Source organism: Leptopilina boulardi, unplaced genomic scaffold (assembly GCF_019393585.1).
Source record: "Leptopilina boulardi isolate dan_hultmark-lab unplaced genomic scaffold, ZJU_Lbou_2.1 LbouV2_97, whole genome shotgun sequence".
In the NCBI taxonomy this organism is placed as follows: Eukaryota; Metazoa; Arthropoda; class Insecta; order Hymenoptera; family Figitidae; genus Leptopilina; species Leptopilina boulardi.
The window spans coordinates 637298-657682 of NW_026138046.1; the positions used below are offsets into that span (position 1 = coordinate 637298).

Genomic DNA, 20385 nt, shown 5'->3' on the forward strand with positions numbered 1-20385 from the left:
TAAGTAAGAAATTAAAGAAAAAACATTTCAAAAATTTTTTAAAATAAAAAAACGTTTAAAAAAAAATTCAAAAAAAAGTTTAAAATTAAAAAAAAAAATACAAATAGGCGAAAAATTAAGAAAAAATAAATTTGAAAAATAAAAAAAAAATACAAGTAGTTAAAGAAAAAAATAAAAAAACATTTAAAAAAATTTTAAAAAAAAGTTCAAAAAATAAAAAAACGTTTTAAAAAATTTTTTAAACAAATTTAAAAATAAAAAAATTACTAATAGTTAAGTAAAAAATTAGAAAAAAAACATTTCAAAAATTTTTTACAATAAAAAAACGTTTAAAAAAATTCAAAATAAAGTTTAAAATTTAAAAAGAAAAATACAAATAGGCGAAAAATTAAAAAAAAAAAAAAAAAAATAGAAGTAGTTGAAGAAAAAATTTTTAAAATATTTAAAAATAAAAAAAAAAATACAAATAGTTAAGTAAAAAATTAAAAAAAAAAACATTTCAAAAATTTTTTAAAAAAAAAAAACGTTTAAAAAAAAATTCAAAAAAAAGTTTAAAATTAAAAAAAAAAATACAAATAGGCGAAAAATTAAGAAAAAAAAACATTTGAAAAATAAAAAAAAAATACAAGTAGTTAAAGAAAAAAATAAAAAAACATTTAAAAAAATTTTAAAAAAAAGTTCAAAAAATAAAAAAAAAGGTTTTAAAAAAATTAAATAATAATAATATAAAAAATAAAATTAAAATAAAAAAATAAATAAAAAATAGAAAAATAAAATTAAAATAAAAAAAAAATAAAAAATAGAAAAATAAAATTTCCAAGCAAAATTGACTAAAACATGAGAAAAAAATAGTTCATTGACACGGAGATGAGGCATAAAAAAAAAAAAAAAAAATTGTGATGCTCGTAAACAGAATGAGAGTGGTTGTAATCTGTCGCTGTTGGTTGGTTTGCCCAGCGGGTGGTCAACCCTTTCGGGATTTTTTACGCACCTCTGCCCGTAATCCCTTAAAACGCTTAGGCCTCTTTAGGACAATTTATCCCCGTTTATAGTCTCAACCCATATGTATATAAAAAATATATATATATATATATATATATATATATATAATGACGAGAGAAAATGCAAAATATCCTTCCTTCTACGTGCCAAACTCCACTCAAAGAAAGTGTGAGAGAGTTCTTGGACGAAAAACTACCCTTATATAGAGGATTATGTAAAAAAGAAGAATCTCTACCCTCTCTAAAAATTTTTCTCTCTTCCCCCCCCCCACTCCTCTCCCTACCTTTCTAGAAAACACTCCGCTTAACCAGTATTCTTTTCTCTTTACAGTGTTCATCGACGAAAATTAAAATAATGGACCCTGCCTTCCGGGCGTCATGTCAGCCCCTAATTTTTTTTTTTTTTTTTTTTTTTTTTTTTGCCTTCAACATTTTTTTTTTTTTTTTTACTCACTATAACTATCACTAGTTCTACTACTACTGTCAATGCAAATTTTGCAACGGATTCTTTTTTTTTAATTTTCAAAACGGTTTTTGGATGTTTTTTTGGGATGGATTTTAAGTGGAAAATTTTTTTTTTTTTTTTGCCCTCAATTATTATTAGAAAAAGAAGAATTTAATCTGTTTAGAGGGGAAAGATCTTTGTTTTTTTTTGGCATTAAATGATATCTGGAAAAAAATTGCGCTGTTTTAGGTATTTAATTTTTTTTTTTTTTTTTTTGTGAAAAAGTTTTTTAATTATAAAATTTTTAATCGGTGTTGAAAAATTTTTTTTTCCTGGCAACTTATTAAAATAAAAAAATAAAAAGAGAAAAAAAAAAATAAAATAATAAAAAAATTAAAAAAAAAAAATTTTTTTTTTAATTTAAAAAACAGTTAAAAAATTAGGAAAACATTAAAAAAATTAAAAAAAAACAAAAAATTAAAAAGAAACATTAAAAAATTAAAGAAATAGAAGAAAATAAAAGATTCTTAAAGAGAAAAAATTTAAAAAAAACATTTAAAAAAACAAAAAAAAAAACATTAAACAATTTTAAGAAAACATTACAAAATTTAAAAAAAAAACATTAAAAAAATTTTAAAAAAATTTATAAAATAAAAGAATACACAAATAGTTAATGGAAAAATTTTAAAAAAATTATAAAAAAGTAAAAAAAAAATACAAATAGATAAGAAAAAATTTTAAAAATATTAAAAAATTAAAAAAAAAACATTAAGAAATTAAAAAAAAAACATTAAAAAATTAAAAAAAAAAACATTTAAAAATTCAAAAAAAGTTTATATAGTAAAAGAATACCCGAATAGTTAAAGGAAAAATTGAAAAAAAAACCTTTAAACATTGAAAAAAAACATTAAAAAATTTAAAAAACATTAAAAAAATTTAAAAAAAAAAACATTTTAAAAATAAAAAAAAAATTAAAAAAATTAAAAAAATAAAATAAAATACAAATTCTGAAAGAGAAAAAATTAAAAAAAAACTTTTAAACATTAAAAAAAACATTAAAAAATTTAAAAAACATTAAAAAAATTTTAAAAAATATTTTAAAAATAAAAAAAAAAATTTTTTAAATAAAATAAAATACAAATTCTGAAAGAGAAAAAATTTCAAAAACATTGAAAAAATTAAGAAAAAACATCAAAAAAATTGTAGAAAACATTTAAAAAATTTAAAGAAAATCCAAATAGTTAAATGAAAAATTAAAAAAAAATGTTAAAAAATTTTTTAAAAAATAAAAGAAACTACTAATAGTTACGGAAAAAAATAAAAAAAAAAACATTTAGAAAATTAAAAAAAAAGTTTAAAAAAAATAAAAAAAACTACTAATAGTTAAGAAAAAAAATTAAAAAAAAGCTTTAAAATTAAAAAAAATACAAATTGTTAAAGAAAAAATTAAAAAAAAAACATTTATAAATAAAAAAATTAAAAAAACAAAAATAAAAAGATAAATAAACAGAAAGAAAAGAAAAAAAAGTTTTAAAAAAATAAAATAAACTAGTAATAGTTAAGAAAAAATTTAAAAAAAGCTTTAAAATTTAAAAATATACAAAAAAATACAAATTGTTAAAGAAAAAATTAAAAAAAAAAAACATTTATAAATAAAAAAAATAAAAAAACAAAAATAAAAAGATAAATAAACAGAAAGAAAAATCAAAATGAAAATTAATTTTTCGATAATAATTTCAACTAATAAAATAATATTCAAATAAATATATAAAACGAGCACTTCTTTAAAAAATGAAAAATGTCATTTGTCATAAAGTAACTTATTCTCTTCTCCTCTCTTCTTTTTTTTTTTTTTTTTTTTTTTTTTTTTTGTCTCAACGGGATAATTCCCCAACCCGTTTTTTTTCGCAATTTTTTTTTTTTTTATTTTTTTTCTATTACCTTCAATGCAAATTGTGTTCAACGGAATTTTTGTTTCACCACCGGTCGAGAGAGAGAGAGAGGAGAGAGAAATAAAAAAAAACCTGTCATTCTCTGGTTCGCAAACAGTATATATATATATATATCGAAGAGAAGGGGGATAATTTCATCTTATACACTAAAGCAGAGAGGAATTTGAATCCTTTCTCTACACGCGAATGGCTAATGAATTTTTCGAGCCGAGGAGGGCGTTTTTTTCTCTTCTAATCCATTGTCTCCCCCCGCCCAAAAATTTTTTTTTTTTAACCGTGACACCAGGGTTGCAAAGTTGACAAAAAGAAAAAGTACAGTTAAAATAGAAAAAAAAAAAAAAAAAAAAAAAAAATTATTCAAAACAAAATGTAGGCTAAAAGTTACGATGCAGATTTTTTTTTTGATCTAACACTGGAAGAAAGGTCCGAGGGACAATAAATTTTTTCTCTTTTAATCTCGCGAGTTTCTTTGATCTTCAAGAGAGAGAGAGAGAGAGAGAGAGAGAGAGAGAGAGAGAGAGAGAGAGAGAGAGAGAGAGAGAGAGAGAAAGGTCCTTTACGTTTATGAAAATGTAAGCTATTTTTTTTTTTTTTTTTTTTTTTTTTTGATCAGGCGGAAATCTTTCTTGATTTGAGTGCTTTTCTTTTCTTCCTCACCGAATTTTAGAAAAAATTTTCTGCTAATTTTTTATTAAAAAAATATTTTTTGCCTTTTTTCATTTTCTTATTGAATTTCTTTTTTATAATTTTAAATTTTTAAAAGTTCTTTTCTATTTTAAAGTGAATTTAAAAAAAAAAAAAAGAAAACAAAAAAATAAATAAAAATAGTGACTAGAATTAACAAAATATTTTCTAAAAAAGGGATTTAAAATAAAAAAATACAAACCAAATGGTAAAATAGAAGAATAATAAAGTTCCTTAAATAAAGGATTTTAATTATTAAAAAAAAAAAAAAAAAAAAAAAAAGTAAATAAGAAGGAAAATAAATTTAATTTTCACGAGATTTTTTAATTAGTATCGCAATTAAATGCCTTTTAATTAGTTATATAATTAAAAACGAATCGGCTATCTAATCATAATCACCAGCGGGAATATATACATTTATGTATATATATATATATATATATATGTACATGAGCAACAGGTAGCATCAAATGACTTTTTTTTCCCTGGCTTTTAATAAAAGCATAAAAATTCAACGAATTCTAATTCACGTTCAATTAATTTACTTTTCAACTGTCGAAAAAAATGTTTTATTGAAAATCAACGAAATAGAGAGTGAGAGGGAAAAAAAGCTATTGTCAAACAAAAAAATACATTAATAATTTCAAAGAAAAAAAAAAAAAAAAAAAAATTTTCATGTAAACCTAAAAAAATAAATTTTAAAAAGCACAAAAAAATAAAAAATAAACAAAAAATAAAAAACAACAAAAGTAAAAATAAACACAAAAAAAAAAAAAAAAAATAAACATGAAAATAAAAAAAAAAAAAACCAAAATAATAAAACTAAATATAAAAAAATTCAAAAAAACAAAAATAAATTTAAAAAAATGTTTTTTAAACAAAAATAACTATAAAGAAATACAAAGTAACAAAAGTAAATATATTAAGAAAAATAAAAAAAACAAAAATAAATGTAAAAATAAATTGAAAAAAACAAAAATAAATATAAAAAAAATACAAAAAAAAATATTAAAAAATGTAATAAACAAAAACATTTTTTTTAAATTAAAAAAAAAACAAAAATAAATATAAAAAAATACAAAAGAACAAAAATAAATATAAAAAAAACAAAAAAAATATATTAAAAAAAATTTTTTAAAACAAAAATAAATATAAATAATAATACAAAATAACAAAACTTAATATTAATTTAAAAAAAAAAACCCAAAATAATAAAACTAAATATAAAAAAATTCAAAAAAAAAAACAAAATTAAATTTAAAAAAATTAAAAAAAATAAAAATAACAAAAATAAATATATTAAAAAAATTAAAAAACAAAAATAAATATAAAAAAATACAAAAGAAGAAAAATAAATATAAAAAAAAACAAAAATATATATTAAAAAAAATTTTTTAAAACAAAAATAAATATATAAAAAGTACAAAATAACAAAACTAAATATTAATTTAAAAAAAAAAAACAAAAAAAAAAAATTCAAAAAACTAAAATTAAATTTAAAAAAATTGAAAAAAGACAAAAATAAATAAAAAAAATAACAAAAACAAAATATTAAAAAATTAAAAAACAAAAATAAATATAAAAAAATACAAAAGAAGAAAAATAAATATAAAAAAAACAAAAATATATATTAAAAAAAATTTTTAAAAACAAAAATAAATATATAAAAAATACAAAATAACAAAACTACATATTAATTTAAAAAAAAAAACAAAAAAAAAATTCAAAAAACCAAAATTAAATTTAAAATCATTGAAAAAAAATAAAAAATAAAAAAAATTAAAAGTAAATATTAAAAAAATTAAAAAACAAAAATAAGTATAAAAAAATACAAAAAAACAAAAATAAATATAAAAACCAAAAATATATATTAAAAAAAATTTTTTAAAACAAAAATAAATATAAATAATAATACAAAATAACAAAACTTAATATTAATTTAAAAAAAAACCCAAAATAATAAAACTAAATATAAAAAAATTCAAAAAAAAACAAAATTTAATTTAAAAAAATTTTTAAAAAATAAAAATAACAAAAATAAATATATTAAAAAAATTAAAAAACAAAAATAAATATAAAACAATACAAAAGAAGAAAAATAAATATAAAAAAAACAAAAATATATATTAAAAAAAATTTTTAAAAACAAAAATAAATATATAAAAAGTACAAAATAACAAAACTAAATATTAATTTAAAAAAAAAAACAAAAAAAAAATTCAAAAAACTAAAATTAAATTTAAAAAAATTGAAAAAAGACAAAAATAAATAAAAAAAATAACAAAAACAAAATATTAAAAAAATTAAAAAACAAAAATAAATATAAAAAAATACAAAAGAAGAAAAATAAATATAAAAAAAACAAAAATATATTTTAAAAAAAGAAATTGTTAAAACAAAAATAAATATAAAAAAAACAAAATAACAAAATTAAATATTAATTAAAAACAAAAAACAAAAATAAATAAAAAAAATAAAAAATAACAAAAATAAATATTAAAAAAATTAAAAAACAAAAATAAATATAAAAAATTGTACATTTTTTTTGTTCGCAAGTTTTTCGAATATTAAAAGTCTACATTACCAAGTGTGTGACTAATGTTCCTAAAAAATAAAAAAGATTCTTAATTGAAAAGAACTATCAACGAATTAAGCCGAGAGGCAGCGTTTATTAATAATAAAAAAAAAAAAACTTTTTTTCTTCTTCTTCTTCATCCTAAGATCCCTCTCTCATGAACCCGAAAAAAATAACGAGGGGTGAATTTCTTTTTTTTTTTTATTTTTTTTTTTTGCTATGGTCTATACGTCTAGGTATATATGCAGATTGGTCGATTGTCTTGGGCTATAGTTTTTTCTATCCTCACTCTTAGTTTTTAAGCTCCCTGACCGACTATATATATATAAATCTATAAATGTCCCGTGAGAATCTCACGAGCATTTGCATGACGAGGATTATTTAAATTATTTTTTATTGTCATAGAGATTCGCCTTGTGTTTCTGACGCTTGCCTTGCGGGTAGAGAAAAAAAAAGGTAAGGGTGAGTGCAATGAGAGAAAGAGAAAGAGAGAGAGAGTGAAAGCAGAAAAAAAAGGAGAAGAAGAATCGACTGCAGGTTCTACACGTCGCTCTCTTTAACTATAAGCAATTTCGAGAGGCGTCCCATTCAAATTGTAATTTCATCTCTTTTGATCTTTGTATTCGCCACCACGTCACACCGCTGATCAAAATGAGAGGAGCTTCTAATTTTCCTCTTAAGAAAACAAACCCCCCCCCTTCCCCCTTCTATCCCCTACCCTTTTTTTTTGAATTGTGTTATAAAAACAATCTCGTTTTTATCCCCCTCCCTTTTTTTTTAAAAAAAAAATTTTTAACTTGAAAAAATTTTTTAAAAGCAAAAAAATAAAACTATTATAAAATAAAAATAAGTAAATTAAAAAAATATATTAAAAAAAAACTATAAAATTAAGAAAAAATGAAGATAAAATTGAAAAAAAAGAAACTTAAGGCTTTAATAAAACAAAAAAAAAAAAAAAAAAAAAAAAAAAATGTAAAAATAAGATATAAAATTAAAAAAATTTTATGCAATTTTAAAAAACTAAAGTTAAAGACATAAAATTCATAAAATTTAACTAATAAAATAAAAAAAAAAAAAAAGTAAATAAAACGTTTTAAACTGAAAAAAAATTTTTGAAAAAAATAAATTAAAAGATATAAAATTTATAAAATTAAACATATAAAATTAAAAAAAAAGTATATAAAGGGTTAAAAAAATTTTTAAAATATAAAAAAATTTAAAAAAAATTAAATAAAAATTTTAAAAAAGTAAATTAAAAGTTTTAAAATTAAAAATAAAGTAAGAAAAATTATTAAAAAAGTAAATTAAAAGTTATAAAATTTAAAAAAAGTAAGAAAAAATTTTAAAAATTAAGATAAAATTAAAAAAAAAGTAAATTATAAGTTTTAAAATTAAAAAAAAAAGTAAATTAAATGTTTTAAAAATTTTTAAAAAGTACATTAAAAGTTATAAAATTTAAAAAAAGTAAGGAAAAATTTTTAAAATTAAGATAAAATAAAAAAAAAGTAAATTATAAGTTTTAAAATTAAAAAAAAAATTAAATTAAATGTTTTAAAAATTTTTTTAAATTAAATTAAAAGTTATAAAATTTAAAAAAAGTAAGAAAAAATTTTAAAAATTAAGATAAAATTAAAAAAAAAGTAAATTATAAGTTTTAAAATTAAAAAAAAAAGTAAATTAAATGTTTTAAAAATTTTTAAAAAGTACATTAAAAGTTATAAAATTTAAAAAAAGTAAGAAAAAATTTTAAAAATTAAGATAAAATTAAAAAAAAAGTAAATTATAAGTTTTAAAATTAAAAAAAAGTAAATTAAATGTTTTAAAAATTTTTTAAAATTAAATTAAAAGTTATAAAATTTAAAAAAAGTAAGAAGAAATGAAATAAAAGCAAATAAAATTTAACTAATAATATCAATAAAAGTAAATAAATATTATAAAATTAAAAAAAATTATAAATTTATAAAAAGTAAAAAAAAAATTAAATAAAAGTAAAAAAAAAAATTATAAACTTAGTAAAATTTAAGGAAGATAAAATTGAAAAAAAAGAAACTTAAGGCTTTAATAAAACAACAACAAAAAAAGTAAAAATAAGATATAAAATTAAAAAAATTTGATACAATTTTTAAAAAGTAAAGTAAAAGACATAAAATTTAACTAATAAAATAAAAAAAAGTTAATAAAAAGTTTTAAACTTAAAAAAAAATTTTAAAAAGTAAATTAAAAGATATAAAATTAATAAAATTGAACTAATAAAATTTTAAAAAAAGTAAATAAAGGGTTAACAAATTTTTAAAAAATATAAAAAAATTTGTAAAATTAAATAAAAATTTTTAAAAAGTAAATTAAAAGTTATAAAATTAAAAATGAAGTAAGAAAATTTATTAAAAAGGAAATTAAAAGTTATAAAATTTAAAAAAAGTAAAAAAAAATTTAAAAAATTTTTAAAAAGTAAATTAAAAGTTATAAAATTTAAAAAATTAAGAAAAAATTTTAAAAAAAAAGTAAATAAAAATGTTATATAATTAAAAAAAACTAAGAAAACTAAAATATAAGCAAATAAAGTTTAATAAAATTAAACTAATAATATCAATAAAAGTAAATAAATATTATAAAATTTAAAAAAATTATAAATTTAAAAAAAGTAAAAAAAAATTAAATAAAAGTAAATAAAAACTTATAAAATTAGTAAAATTTAACTTATAAAATAAAAAAAAAGTAAATAAAAAGTTTTAAAATTTAAAAAAAAATAAGATAAAATTTAAAAAAAGTAAATAAATAGTTATAAAATTTAAATAAATTAGATAAAATTAAAAAAAAAATAAATTAATTAAAAATTAAAAAAAAAAGAAAAAAAATTTGTTAATTACTGTCTATTTTGATTTCCCATTCAAACCGGACACATCTGGAGCTAATAAATAATAAATAACAAAACCATTCCGCGATACATGATCCGGAACGAAACTCTTTTCCTTGAACCCCAAAAGTTAGAAAAAAAAAACGACAAATGTGTTTTCCGCTAGTGGTAAAAAAAAAACACAAGGTTAGTTTGAAAAAGGGGTAAGAGAGAAATTCAATTTGAATATCATACGACGAAATGCGCGAAAAAAAACAAAAGAGACAGCGGTACAGAGAGAGAGAGAGAGAGAAATAAAAAAAGACAATCGAAAGGAAGCGCCTGGTCGTCCTGCTGCTGGGTAGTAGTTTCTCTCGCCCCATTCTTAGATGACTATACACAATCATACAAAATACACACACACACACACGAGCGATATCTATTCAAATGAACATCGTCTCTTCTCCCCCTCTTTTTTTTTTTAATTTTAAATCTGCCTTTTCTCCCCTCTCTCAAAAAAAAAATCGGTTTAGAATTTTTTTTTCCTACATTTCCGTTTATTTTTTGTTAATTTTTTTTTGTTTTGTTTTTCTCCTCTTGTCATCTTTTTTCGTCTATATATATGCAATGAGCAACCTTTTACAACCCTTTCGCATTTTTTTTTTTGCCAGCGCTCAAAAAAAATTTTTCTTTTCTCCTCCTCTTCCTTGATTATTGTCTAAAGGCAAAAAAGAGACAGAGAGAGAGAAATTTCTAATCCCCGCGCAGCATCCGACGAAAATTTATGCAGGAGTAAAAAAACAAAAAGAAAAAAATTTTTTTTCATGGGACATATATAACCTCAAACTCGTTTTATGTATGTACCCAGGATAAAATTTAGTTTTTTTTTCTTTTTTTTTTTTTCATTGAGGCAAAATGGAAAATTATCTAAGGAACTCTTCCGGATTCCTTTACTGGTTTATTATTTTTTCTAACCGTCGATTTCTTTTCAAGTTTAAATTTCTCTTAAGACAAGAAGAATATTTTTTTGGTAAAGACAATTTAGAATTTTATTTTTTTAAAAATAATATTAATAATAATAACAGTCGTAAAAATTAAGGAACTAATAATCATAATAATAATAATAACAAAAATAATACAAATTTTCTAAAAAAAAAAGCGATATCATTTTTTTAAAACTTATAAATTATTCATTTTTGTTTCAGATGCGACAGAGTGGACACATGTGAAACGGTTTGGAAAAAAAGGTTTGTTTAATATTAATGATGAATAATAATAATAATAATAAAAACGAAAAATAATTATTTTTCTAAATAATAGATAGAAAAAAAATGTTTTCTAATTTAGTTGAGGAGGAATTTACTTTATATCTCCTTCAGCGTGGAGTGGGAGAAAAATAGGCGGGACCTTAGTGTCGACGAGTACCGAACGGCCGATACGAAAGTTGGCGACTCACTCTCTACCGTAGAGAGTGAGAGAAAAAATGGCCAAGCGTCGATTCCGTAACAAAATTTATTAAAATATTGTGGTTTGCAAAAAAGGGCGTTTACTAGTAATTAATAATAATAATAAAATAATATAAATTTTTCTAAATAAATTAATATAACTTTTTTTAAACCTTATAAATTATTAATTTTTTGTTTTTAGATGCAAAATTTTTTGCATGTGGAATGCGAAAAAAAGGTTTGTTTTATATTAATGATGAATAATAATAACAATAATAAAAACGAAAAATAATTTTTTTTTCTAAATAATAGATAGAAAAAAAAATGTTTTCTAATTTAGTTGAGGAGGAATTTACTTTATATCTCCTTCAGCGTGAAGTGGGAGAAAAATAGGCGGGGCTTTAGTGGCGAAAAGTACCGAACGGCCGATACGAAAGTTGCCGACTCACTCTCTACCGTGGAGAGTGAGAAAAAAAGGGGCCGAGCGTCGATTCCATTACAAAATTTTTTAAAATATTGCGGTTTGCAAAAAAAGGGCGTTTACCATTAATAATAATAATAATAATAATAAAATTTAATATACATTTTTCTAAAAAAATTAATATAACTTTTTTTAAACCTTATAAATTATTATTTTTTTTGTTTCAGATGCAAAATTTTTCTCATTTCAAATGTGACAAAAAGGTTTGTTTAATATTAATGATAAATAGTAATAACAATAATAAAAACGAAAAATAATTATTTTTTTTTCTAAATAGTAGATAGAAAAAAAAAAATTTTTTTTCTAATTTAGTTGAGGAGGAATTTACTTTATATCTCCTTCAGCGTAGAGTGGGAAAAAAATAGGCTGGGCTTTAGTGACGACGAAAATATTGCGGTTTGCAAAAAAGGGCGTTTACCATTAATTAATAATAATAATAAAATAATATAAATTTTTCTAAAAAAATTAATATAACTTTTTTTAAACCTAATAAATTATTAATTTTTTGTTTCAGATGCAAAATTTTTCACATTTCAGATGTGACAAAAAGGTTTGTTTAATATTAATGATGAATAATAATAACAATAATAAAAACGAAAAATAATTATTTTTTTCTAAATAGTAGATAGAAAAAAAAATCTTTTTTCTATTTCAGTTGAGGAGGAATTTACTTTATATCTCCTTCAGCGTGGAGTAGGAGAAAAATAGGCGGGGCTTTAGTGACGACAAGTACCGAAAGGCCGATACGAAAGTTGCCGACTCACTCTCTACCGTAGAGAGTGAGAGAAAAAATGGCCAAGCGTCGATTCCGTAACAAAATTTATTAAAATATTGTGGTTTGCAAAAAAAGGGCGTTTACTATTAATTAATAATAATAATAAAATTTAATATAAATTTTTCTAAAAAAATTAATATAATTTCTAAATATTAGATAGAAAAAAAATGTTTTCTAATTTAGTTGAGGAGGAATTTACTTTATATCTCCTTAAGCGTGGAGTGGGAGAAAAATAGGCAGGGCTTTAGTGACGACGAGTACCGAACGGCCAATACGAAAGTTGCCGACTCACTCTCTACCGTGGAGAGTGAGAGAAAAAGGGGCCAAACTTTTTTTAAACCATATAAATTATTAATTTTTTGTTTTTAGATTGCATTTTATATGGGAAAAAAAGGTTTGTTTAATATTAATGATGAATAATAATATAAATAACAGCAAAGGAAGAATTTTTTTTTTAAATAATAGAATTTTTTTTTTTGGTAAAAACTTACGTCACTGGAGAGTCCATTGTTCCAGGGATAGGGAGGTTGAGGTGGCGATTGTTGTTGATGATGAACCCCACCGACACCGGTTGTCGAATGTGGATTGTGAATGTGTTCTGCCATGACACTGACCCAATGGGCCAGTCCACCGCCACCGGTGGCGCCAGCCCCTCCACTTCCGGCTCCACCGGTTCCACCACCGCCACCTTCCTCGCCACCCTCGGACCAAGCAAATGACGCCTTCTGAAAAGAAAAATAATTTTTTTTTCCTTAATAAATTTTAATTTCTTTTAAATTATTTTTTTTTTATATGAATTTGTTTTCTTTAATTAATCTTTGTTTTTATATAAATTAATATTTTTCTTTGTTGACATAAACTGTTTTTATAATTTGAATTTTATTTACTTTATTCGCAATATTTTCAAACAATAAAACTCAGAAAATTTCGTAATGGCAGAGAAAAAAAAATTGTAGTAATAATAATAATAATACTAGTAATAATAATAATAACAAAATAATAATTATTTTCAAAAAAGCGATATCACTTTTTTAAAATTTATAATTTTTTTTTTTTTTTGTTTCAGATGCGACAGTGGACACGTGAGAGAATATAAAAAAAAAGTGAAGCAGTTTGCAAAAAACAAAAAGGTTGTTTAATATTAATGATGAATAATAATAACAACGAAAAAAAATATTTTTTTAAATAATAGATAAAAAAAAATTTTTCTAATTTAGTCGAGGAGGAATTTAGTTTATATTTTCTTTAGTGAGGAGTGGGAGAAAAATAGGCGGGGCCTTAGTGACGACAAGTTCCGAGCGCGGATACGAAAGTTATCGACTCACTCTCTTCCGTGGAGAGTGGGCGGAGCTCCGCCAGACGAAAAAAGCCGAACGTCTATTTTATGCAAAATTTATTGAAATAAATAAATTTATTCTATTTTCTATTAAAAATAAATAAATTACTAATAAATAAATTTAGAAAAAAAATGAAAATAAATAAAAATATTTATTTATTTTGTCTAATTATATAAATTTTTCGGTAAATTAAAATAAATATAATAATTTAATTATATATTCCGGTGAAATAAATTTCAAAAATTATTTACAAGAAATAAAATTGTGAAAATTATTGAAATTCAATTATATTGTCCAAGGTCCAAAATGTAAAACATAAATTCAATAGCGAGCTAATGAACAATATTTTTCTTTTTTTTTTTTTTTTTCATTGCGCACACTATTAGTCTTTCCAGGGTCTTGACTTTTGCTGTGTTTAAATAACCATAAAATTCATTTTTCTCTAAACTTAGATTGTATAATTAAATAAAAATAAAGTGTAACCTTGAAAGGTGGTTTCTATTTTTTTTCCTTAAATGTTGCTTTTTAAATAATAATTAATATTTCAAAACTCGAGCGCGACACACCGTAGCATAGCAATAAGAGAGAGAGAGAGAGAGAGAGAGAGAGAGAGAGAAGTGTGATAGCCCGTGGTGCAAATATATATATGTATCGCCCTCAGAGTGACGGTAAAATTAATTAGGCGCAATTTAATTAGTACTTGAAGAAAAAGATTTGGTTATAAAATATGTTAATTGGCGCTCCACAGGTCCCGCGTGAGAAATGCCGTTAAATTTTTTTTTTAGTCGATTCAGTTTTTTTTTTATTTTTACACTTTAAAAAAAAGTTAACTAATTCTTTTATAAATATAATAATAATAATTTTTAATAATAGTAAATAATACTTTTACATGTGCTTTAATTTTTTTTACATTTTTTGATAATAATAATAATAATAATAATAGCAATAATAGTGCCAAAAACAGCGTGTTAACAGATTTTATAATTCCAAAATGGCGGATCCAATATGGCGGAGGAAATTTTGGAAAATTTATTAAATTTGCTTGAAACTTATTACTCGGGGAGTTTTTTTTTTCTTTTTTGAACCGCTGATCAAAATTCAAAATGGTGACCGAAAAAAAATCTAAAAATTACTCAAATTCGTTTAAAAATCGTTATTTTGGGGTCGCTGCGATTACGAATTCAATGTTATGTATATGTTTCACAAAATTCAAAATGGCGGAACCAAAAATTTAAAAATTGATCAATTTCGATTAAAATTCGTAATTCGAAGGGTATTCGAGGTCGCTAATTATGAAATTGAAATCTGTTTTTCAAAATTTAAAATGGCGGACATTTTTTTTTTATTAAATTGATTGGATTTACTTGAAATTTGGCACTCGGGGATTTTTGGGGCTGCTGATTACGAATCCAATGTTAGTTTTACAAAATTCAAAATGGCGGATTCAAAATGGAGACCAAAAAACTTAAAATTTTTCAAATTCGTTTAAAAATCGTTACTCGTGGGGTTTTTGGGGTCGCTGATTACGAATTTGAGGTTAGTTTTCCAAAATTCAAATTGGCGGATCCAAAATGGCAAATATTTTTTCAAAAATTGATGGGATTTGCTTGAAATTTTGCACTTGGCAGTTTTTGGGGCTGCTGATTACGAATCCAATGTTAGTTTTACAAAATTCAAAATGGCGGATTCAAAATGGCGACCAAAAAACTTAAAATTTTTCAAATTCGTTTAAAAATCGTTACTCGTGGGGTTTTTGTGGTCGCTGATTACGAATTTGAGGTTAGTTTTCCAAAATTCAAAATGGCGGATCCAAAATGGCAAATATTTTTTCAAAAATTGATACGATTCGCTTGAAATTTGTTACACGGGGATTTTTGGGGTCGTTAATTAAGAATTTGGGGTTAGTTTTTCAAAATTCAAAATGGCCGATCCAAAATGGCAAATATTTCTTCAAAAATTGATACAATTCGCTTGAAATTTGTTACACGGGGGTTTTTGGTGTCGTTAATTAAGAATTTGAGGTTAGTTTTTTAAATTTCAAAATGGCGAATCCAAAATGGCAAGCAAAAAATGTAAAAATTGCTCAAATTTGCTTATAAATCGTTACTCGGGAGGTTTTTGGGGTCGATGATTACGAATTTGAGGTTAGTTTTTCAAAATTAAAAATAGCGGATCCAAAATGGCGATCAAAGATTTTTTAAAAAATTAATTGGATTTACTTGAAATTTGGCACTTGGGGATTTTTGGGGCTGTTGATTACGAATCCAATGTTAGTTTTATACAAAATTCAAAATGTCGACAAAAAACTTAAAATTTCTTAAATTCGTTTCAAAATCGTTACTTGGGGTTTTTTTTTTTTTTGGCTGCTGATTACGAATTCAATGTTAGTTTTACAAAATACAAAATTGCGGATGCAATTTTATGGTAATATCTTCTGAAAGTTTATCAATAAAAAAAAATTGTATTATTGAAGCTTAAGAAAAAAATCTAAAAATAGCAAAAGCTGGTCGAGAACAAAATTACACGTATATAGTTTTGCATCTGCTATGATTTTTTTTTGCCATTTTTTTTTTTTGTTGGAAATAGCGTAATTACAGAGTTGTCATAACTGCTGCCGATTTTGTCTCTCTCTTTCTTGTTTGTTGCATAAATATTGTATACATATTTGAATGGCGAACGTTATCCTTGAACGTTTGCGTATATATATCGTGCGCGGTTTTAATAATATTTTATGTCGTCGTTTGATTTAAGTGTAGAGAGAGAGAGAGAGAGAGGGGGGGGAGAGAGTAGTTACTTAAATATATTTCATAATAATTTTTCATAAATTTTTTTGATATTTTTGCAAATAAAAAAAATGTGAAAAAATATATATATCTGAAACATCTATATGTTTCTCCAGAATGGGAAAAATCTTTATTGTTACAGTGAAACTTTTCGCTATTTCAGGTAAATAAATTTCTCGCATAGAGTAAAACAAAATTTTTTTTCTGTTTATCTCAAAAAAAAATTTTTTTTTTTGTTATTTAGCTGTGTTTAGGGTCATTATATGCATAGTATATTCATATACGCATTATCAGTTAGCCGGAAAGAGAAAGGAAAAATATTATTTATTTTTTCACAGTGTTCCAATATATATATATATATATATATATAACGTTTTCTCTATTCTCCTGCGTTTGAGATAATAATAATTATATGTGTGATTTATTAAAATAGAAAAATAGAAAAATAAAAAATAAAAATTGTAAAATAGTTTTTCTTTTAACGAGAAAAAATTTTTTTTTTCCACTTAACATTTTAATAAGGGTGAAATTACTGCGAAATATTATTACTTCTAGATGTGAAAAATTACGTCACTAATTGTGTGTTCGTTATTTTTTAATTTTTCTTCAATTCTTTTTTTTTAAAACAAATACTGCCAACCTTATAAAAGGAAAAAATTCTTAAGTGTTCATTAAAAAAAAAAAAAAAAAAATAGTAAATCTTGATTTATGTTTTTTTTTTTTTTTTTTGACAAACAAAATAAATAAATAAATTGAATAAAATAAAAAATCATTTTTTTTTTTTTTGAAAATAATAAAAATGGAAAAAATAAAGAAAATAAAAAAATGGATAAATTGAAATAAATAAACATAAAGATAGAAAAAAAAATAATTAAAAATTAAATTTAAAAAAATAAAATAACATAGAAAACTTAAATAATAGAGTAAAATTAAAAATTTTGAAAAATAAAAGAAAAATGAGAGATTATAAAAAAGAAAAAAAATATATTCGACGTGAAGAAAAATTGTCGATCCTATACAATTTTTAAGGCATTTTTGCCCAGATTTATTATTTTTTTTTAAATCCGGGCAATAACGGTATTTGAAAAGTGTTTTGATTTCAATTTTCTTTTATATAATTCGGGCAATAATGGACTATTTTTTTAAAATTAAATTGTTTTGTTTGTCCGGATTCAAAAAAAAAAAAAAAAAAAATCCAAAATCTCAAAAAGTGCCCGGATTTAAACAAAATTTTTGCTTCTAAAATTTTTTAATTCTTTTCAAAAATTCAATTTTTAATTTTATTTAACCTTTAGTTCACGGATTTTAAAAGAAAATTTCGAACCAAAAAAAAATTCACTAATGCCCAGATTAAAAAATAAAAAAAAAAAAATTTTTTTTGTGCCCGGATTTTAAAAAAAATTTGATACTTTTTTCAAAAAAAAGACCAAATTTGAATATATAATTTAAGTTTATAAAAAAAATTATTTAACCCCAAAGTTTCCGGAATTTGAAAATAGAATAAAATTTCGTCCCCGAAAAAGAGAAAAATCACTAAATGCCCGGATTAAAAAAAAAATCCAAATTCCCTTTTAAGATAGTTTCTTTGCCCCAATTTCAAAAACCCCTGTTTTTTTTTAAAAAAAAAAACAAAATTCAAAACAGTTTTTTTGCCCGCATTTCAAAAACCCCTTTTCCAATTTGTTTTTATTTGTCAAAAAAATTATTTTCAAAAAAATTAATATAATTTTGAAAAAAAAAAAAATTGATATTACCCTGAAAAAATAAAAAATTTTCTAACCTCATCGTGATTTGTATTTGAAAAGTGTTTTGATTTCAATTTTTTTTTATATAATTCGGACAATAATGGACTATTTTTTTTTAATTAAATTTTTTTGTTTGCGAAGATTCAAAAACAAAATTTAAAAGTTCAAAAAGTGCCCGAATTTAAACAAAATTTTTGCTTCTAAAATTTTTAAATTCTTTTCAAAAATTCGATTTTTAATTTTATTTAACCTTTAGTTCACGGATTTTAAAATAAAATTTCGAACCAAAAAAAAAAAAAAATTCACAAATGCCCGGATTAAAAAATTAAAAATTTTTAAAACCTTCACTTATTTTATGCCCGGATTTTTAAAAAAAAATTTGATACTTTTTTCAAAAAAAAAAAAAAAAAAAAAAAAATCCAAATTTTAATATATAATTTAAGGTTTTTAAAAAAATTATTTAACCCCAAAATTTCCGGAATTTGAAAATAGAATAAAAATTCGTCCCCCGAAAAAGAGAAAAATCACTAAATGCCCGGATTCAAAAAAAAAAAAAAATCCAAAATCCCCTTTAAAATATTTTCTTTGCCCCCAATTTCAAAAACCCCTCTTTTTTGTGCCCGAATTTCAAAAACCCCTTTTCCAATTTGTTTTTATAAAGTCAAAAAAATTAATATAATTTAAAAGAAAAAAAAATTTTTTTTGTAACTTTCTAACAAAAAAAAAAACAAAAAAAAAATAAAAATTGATTTTACCCTGAAAAAATGCAAAATTTTCTAACCTCATCGTGATCATCTCGATGTAATGCAAAATTACGAGGAAACGCCGGTACGCTGCTAACACTTAAATTTTTGATATCCTTCAATTCCTTAAGGGCGTCAAGCGCATTGAGATTGTCCTTGAAATGAACAAGATGATGATTGTCCTTGAAATGAAGATTTCGATTAAGCACCGTTTTACCCAATACAGCGCGTGCCAATAAATTTTTATAAAGTTCATTTGGCAAAATAAATTTTCTATCCTCTCTCGTCATTAAATTATTATCATCATCATCATTCATATTTTTATTATTTAAAATTTCATCATTCGATGAATCAGTTTCAATTTCCACCGATGAATTTGACACAACGCTGACAGTCGACATTATTTATATATTTTTTAATCAAAAAAAAAAAAAAAATGAATTTTCACCCAAAAAAAAAACAATTTTTTTTTTCTATTATTCTAAGAATTTTTTTTTATTTTTTTTTAAAAAAACTGAATTTTTCTATTTAATTTCTATTTCTATCACTAAAATTTTAATCAATTTTTTTTTTTTGGAGATTAAAATTTTTTTTCCGCTTTAGCGAAATATTTTATAGAATATAATTTGTAGACGTGTATATAGATATATATATATATATATTTTTTCCTTTGTAAATTCTAAAATGATCCTTTCGCACTTTTTTTTCGGGAAAAATAAAAAAACAATTTTTTATTTTGTAAGACACAGTGCGTTGTTATTCGTTTTTCTTTCAAGTATTGTTTTTTTTTTTTTTTTTTTTTTTTTTATTTAAATTATGGACGCTTATTTTCTAGTTTTTCCCTCTAAATATTATTATTTATAAAGGAACTTGTTATAATTTATTAATATACTTTTTTTTATATTATATTATATATATTTATATATAAATAGGAACTTGTTTTTGCGCGCGCAATCTCATTACGCAGGGCCGTTAATTAACCACGTGGTCATGTTTTTCCATCAATGTGTGTTTTTTTTTTTTTTAAATTTTTTAAACTAATTTTTTTTAAACAATTTTTCTTTCTTTTATTTTTTATTTTGCTTTTCTTTCTCTTTTCTGTTCTTTTCCCTTTTTCTTTATTTTTATTTTCCTTTTCTTTATTTTTTTTTCCTTTTCTTTATTTTTATTTACTTTTTTTTTTATTTTCCTTTTCTTTTTTTTTTTTTTCCTTTTCTTTTTTTTTTTATTTTCCTTTTCTTTTTTTTTTTTTTTTTTTTTTTTTTTTTTTTTTAAATTTTCCTTTTCTTTTTTTTTGTTTCCTTTCTTTTCTTTTTTCTAATTTCCAAATCTATTTACTATTGTTGAAAAATAGGAACTTTGGTTTATTTGCGCCTCGGAAGAAAAAACGCTCGGGAATAATTTTTTTTTTTTTATTATTATTATTATTATTTTTAAATTTTTATATCCGTGTGGCGTAAAAGGCATTGAGAAATTTGAGCTCGATCTTTCGATCCGGAAGTCGTAGTGTTCGGGCAAATTTTTTTTTTAATAATCCTCATGGCTGGTGGTTCTTCTTCGTCGCCTGGTTCACGTTCCTCTTCCAT

General features: G+C 21.4%; 1 protein-coding gene across 4 annotated transcripts in view; it reads right to left on the reverse strand.

Annotated features, from left to right (window-relative positions):
• LOC127290941 (zinc finger protein rotund-like) overlaps nucleotides 1–20385 on the reverse strand; it is a 403126-nt gene that overhangs the window by 193645 nt on the left and 189096 nt on the right. For 2 of the 4 annotated variants that reach the window (XM_051319786.1, XM_051319785.1), the window contains exons 1-2: nucleotides 18838–19966; nucleotides 12683–12916 (exon numbers count right to left, since the gene is read on the reverse strand). In XM_051319786.1, coding sequence (XP_051175743.1) covers nucleotides 12683–12916; nucleotides 18838–19200 — 597 coding nt within the window. In that variant the 5' untranslated portion in view covers nucleotides 19201–19966. Of the gene's footprint in view, nucleotides 1–12682; nucleotides 12917–18837; nucleotides 19967–20385 lie in introns of those variants that run through there. The other 2 variants (XM_051319788.1, XM_051319787.1) reach the window with 1 other exon arrangement.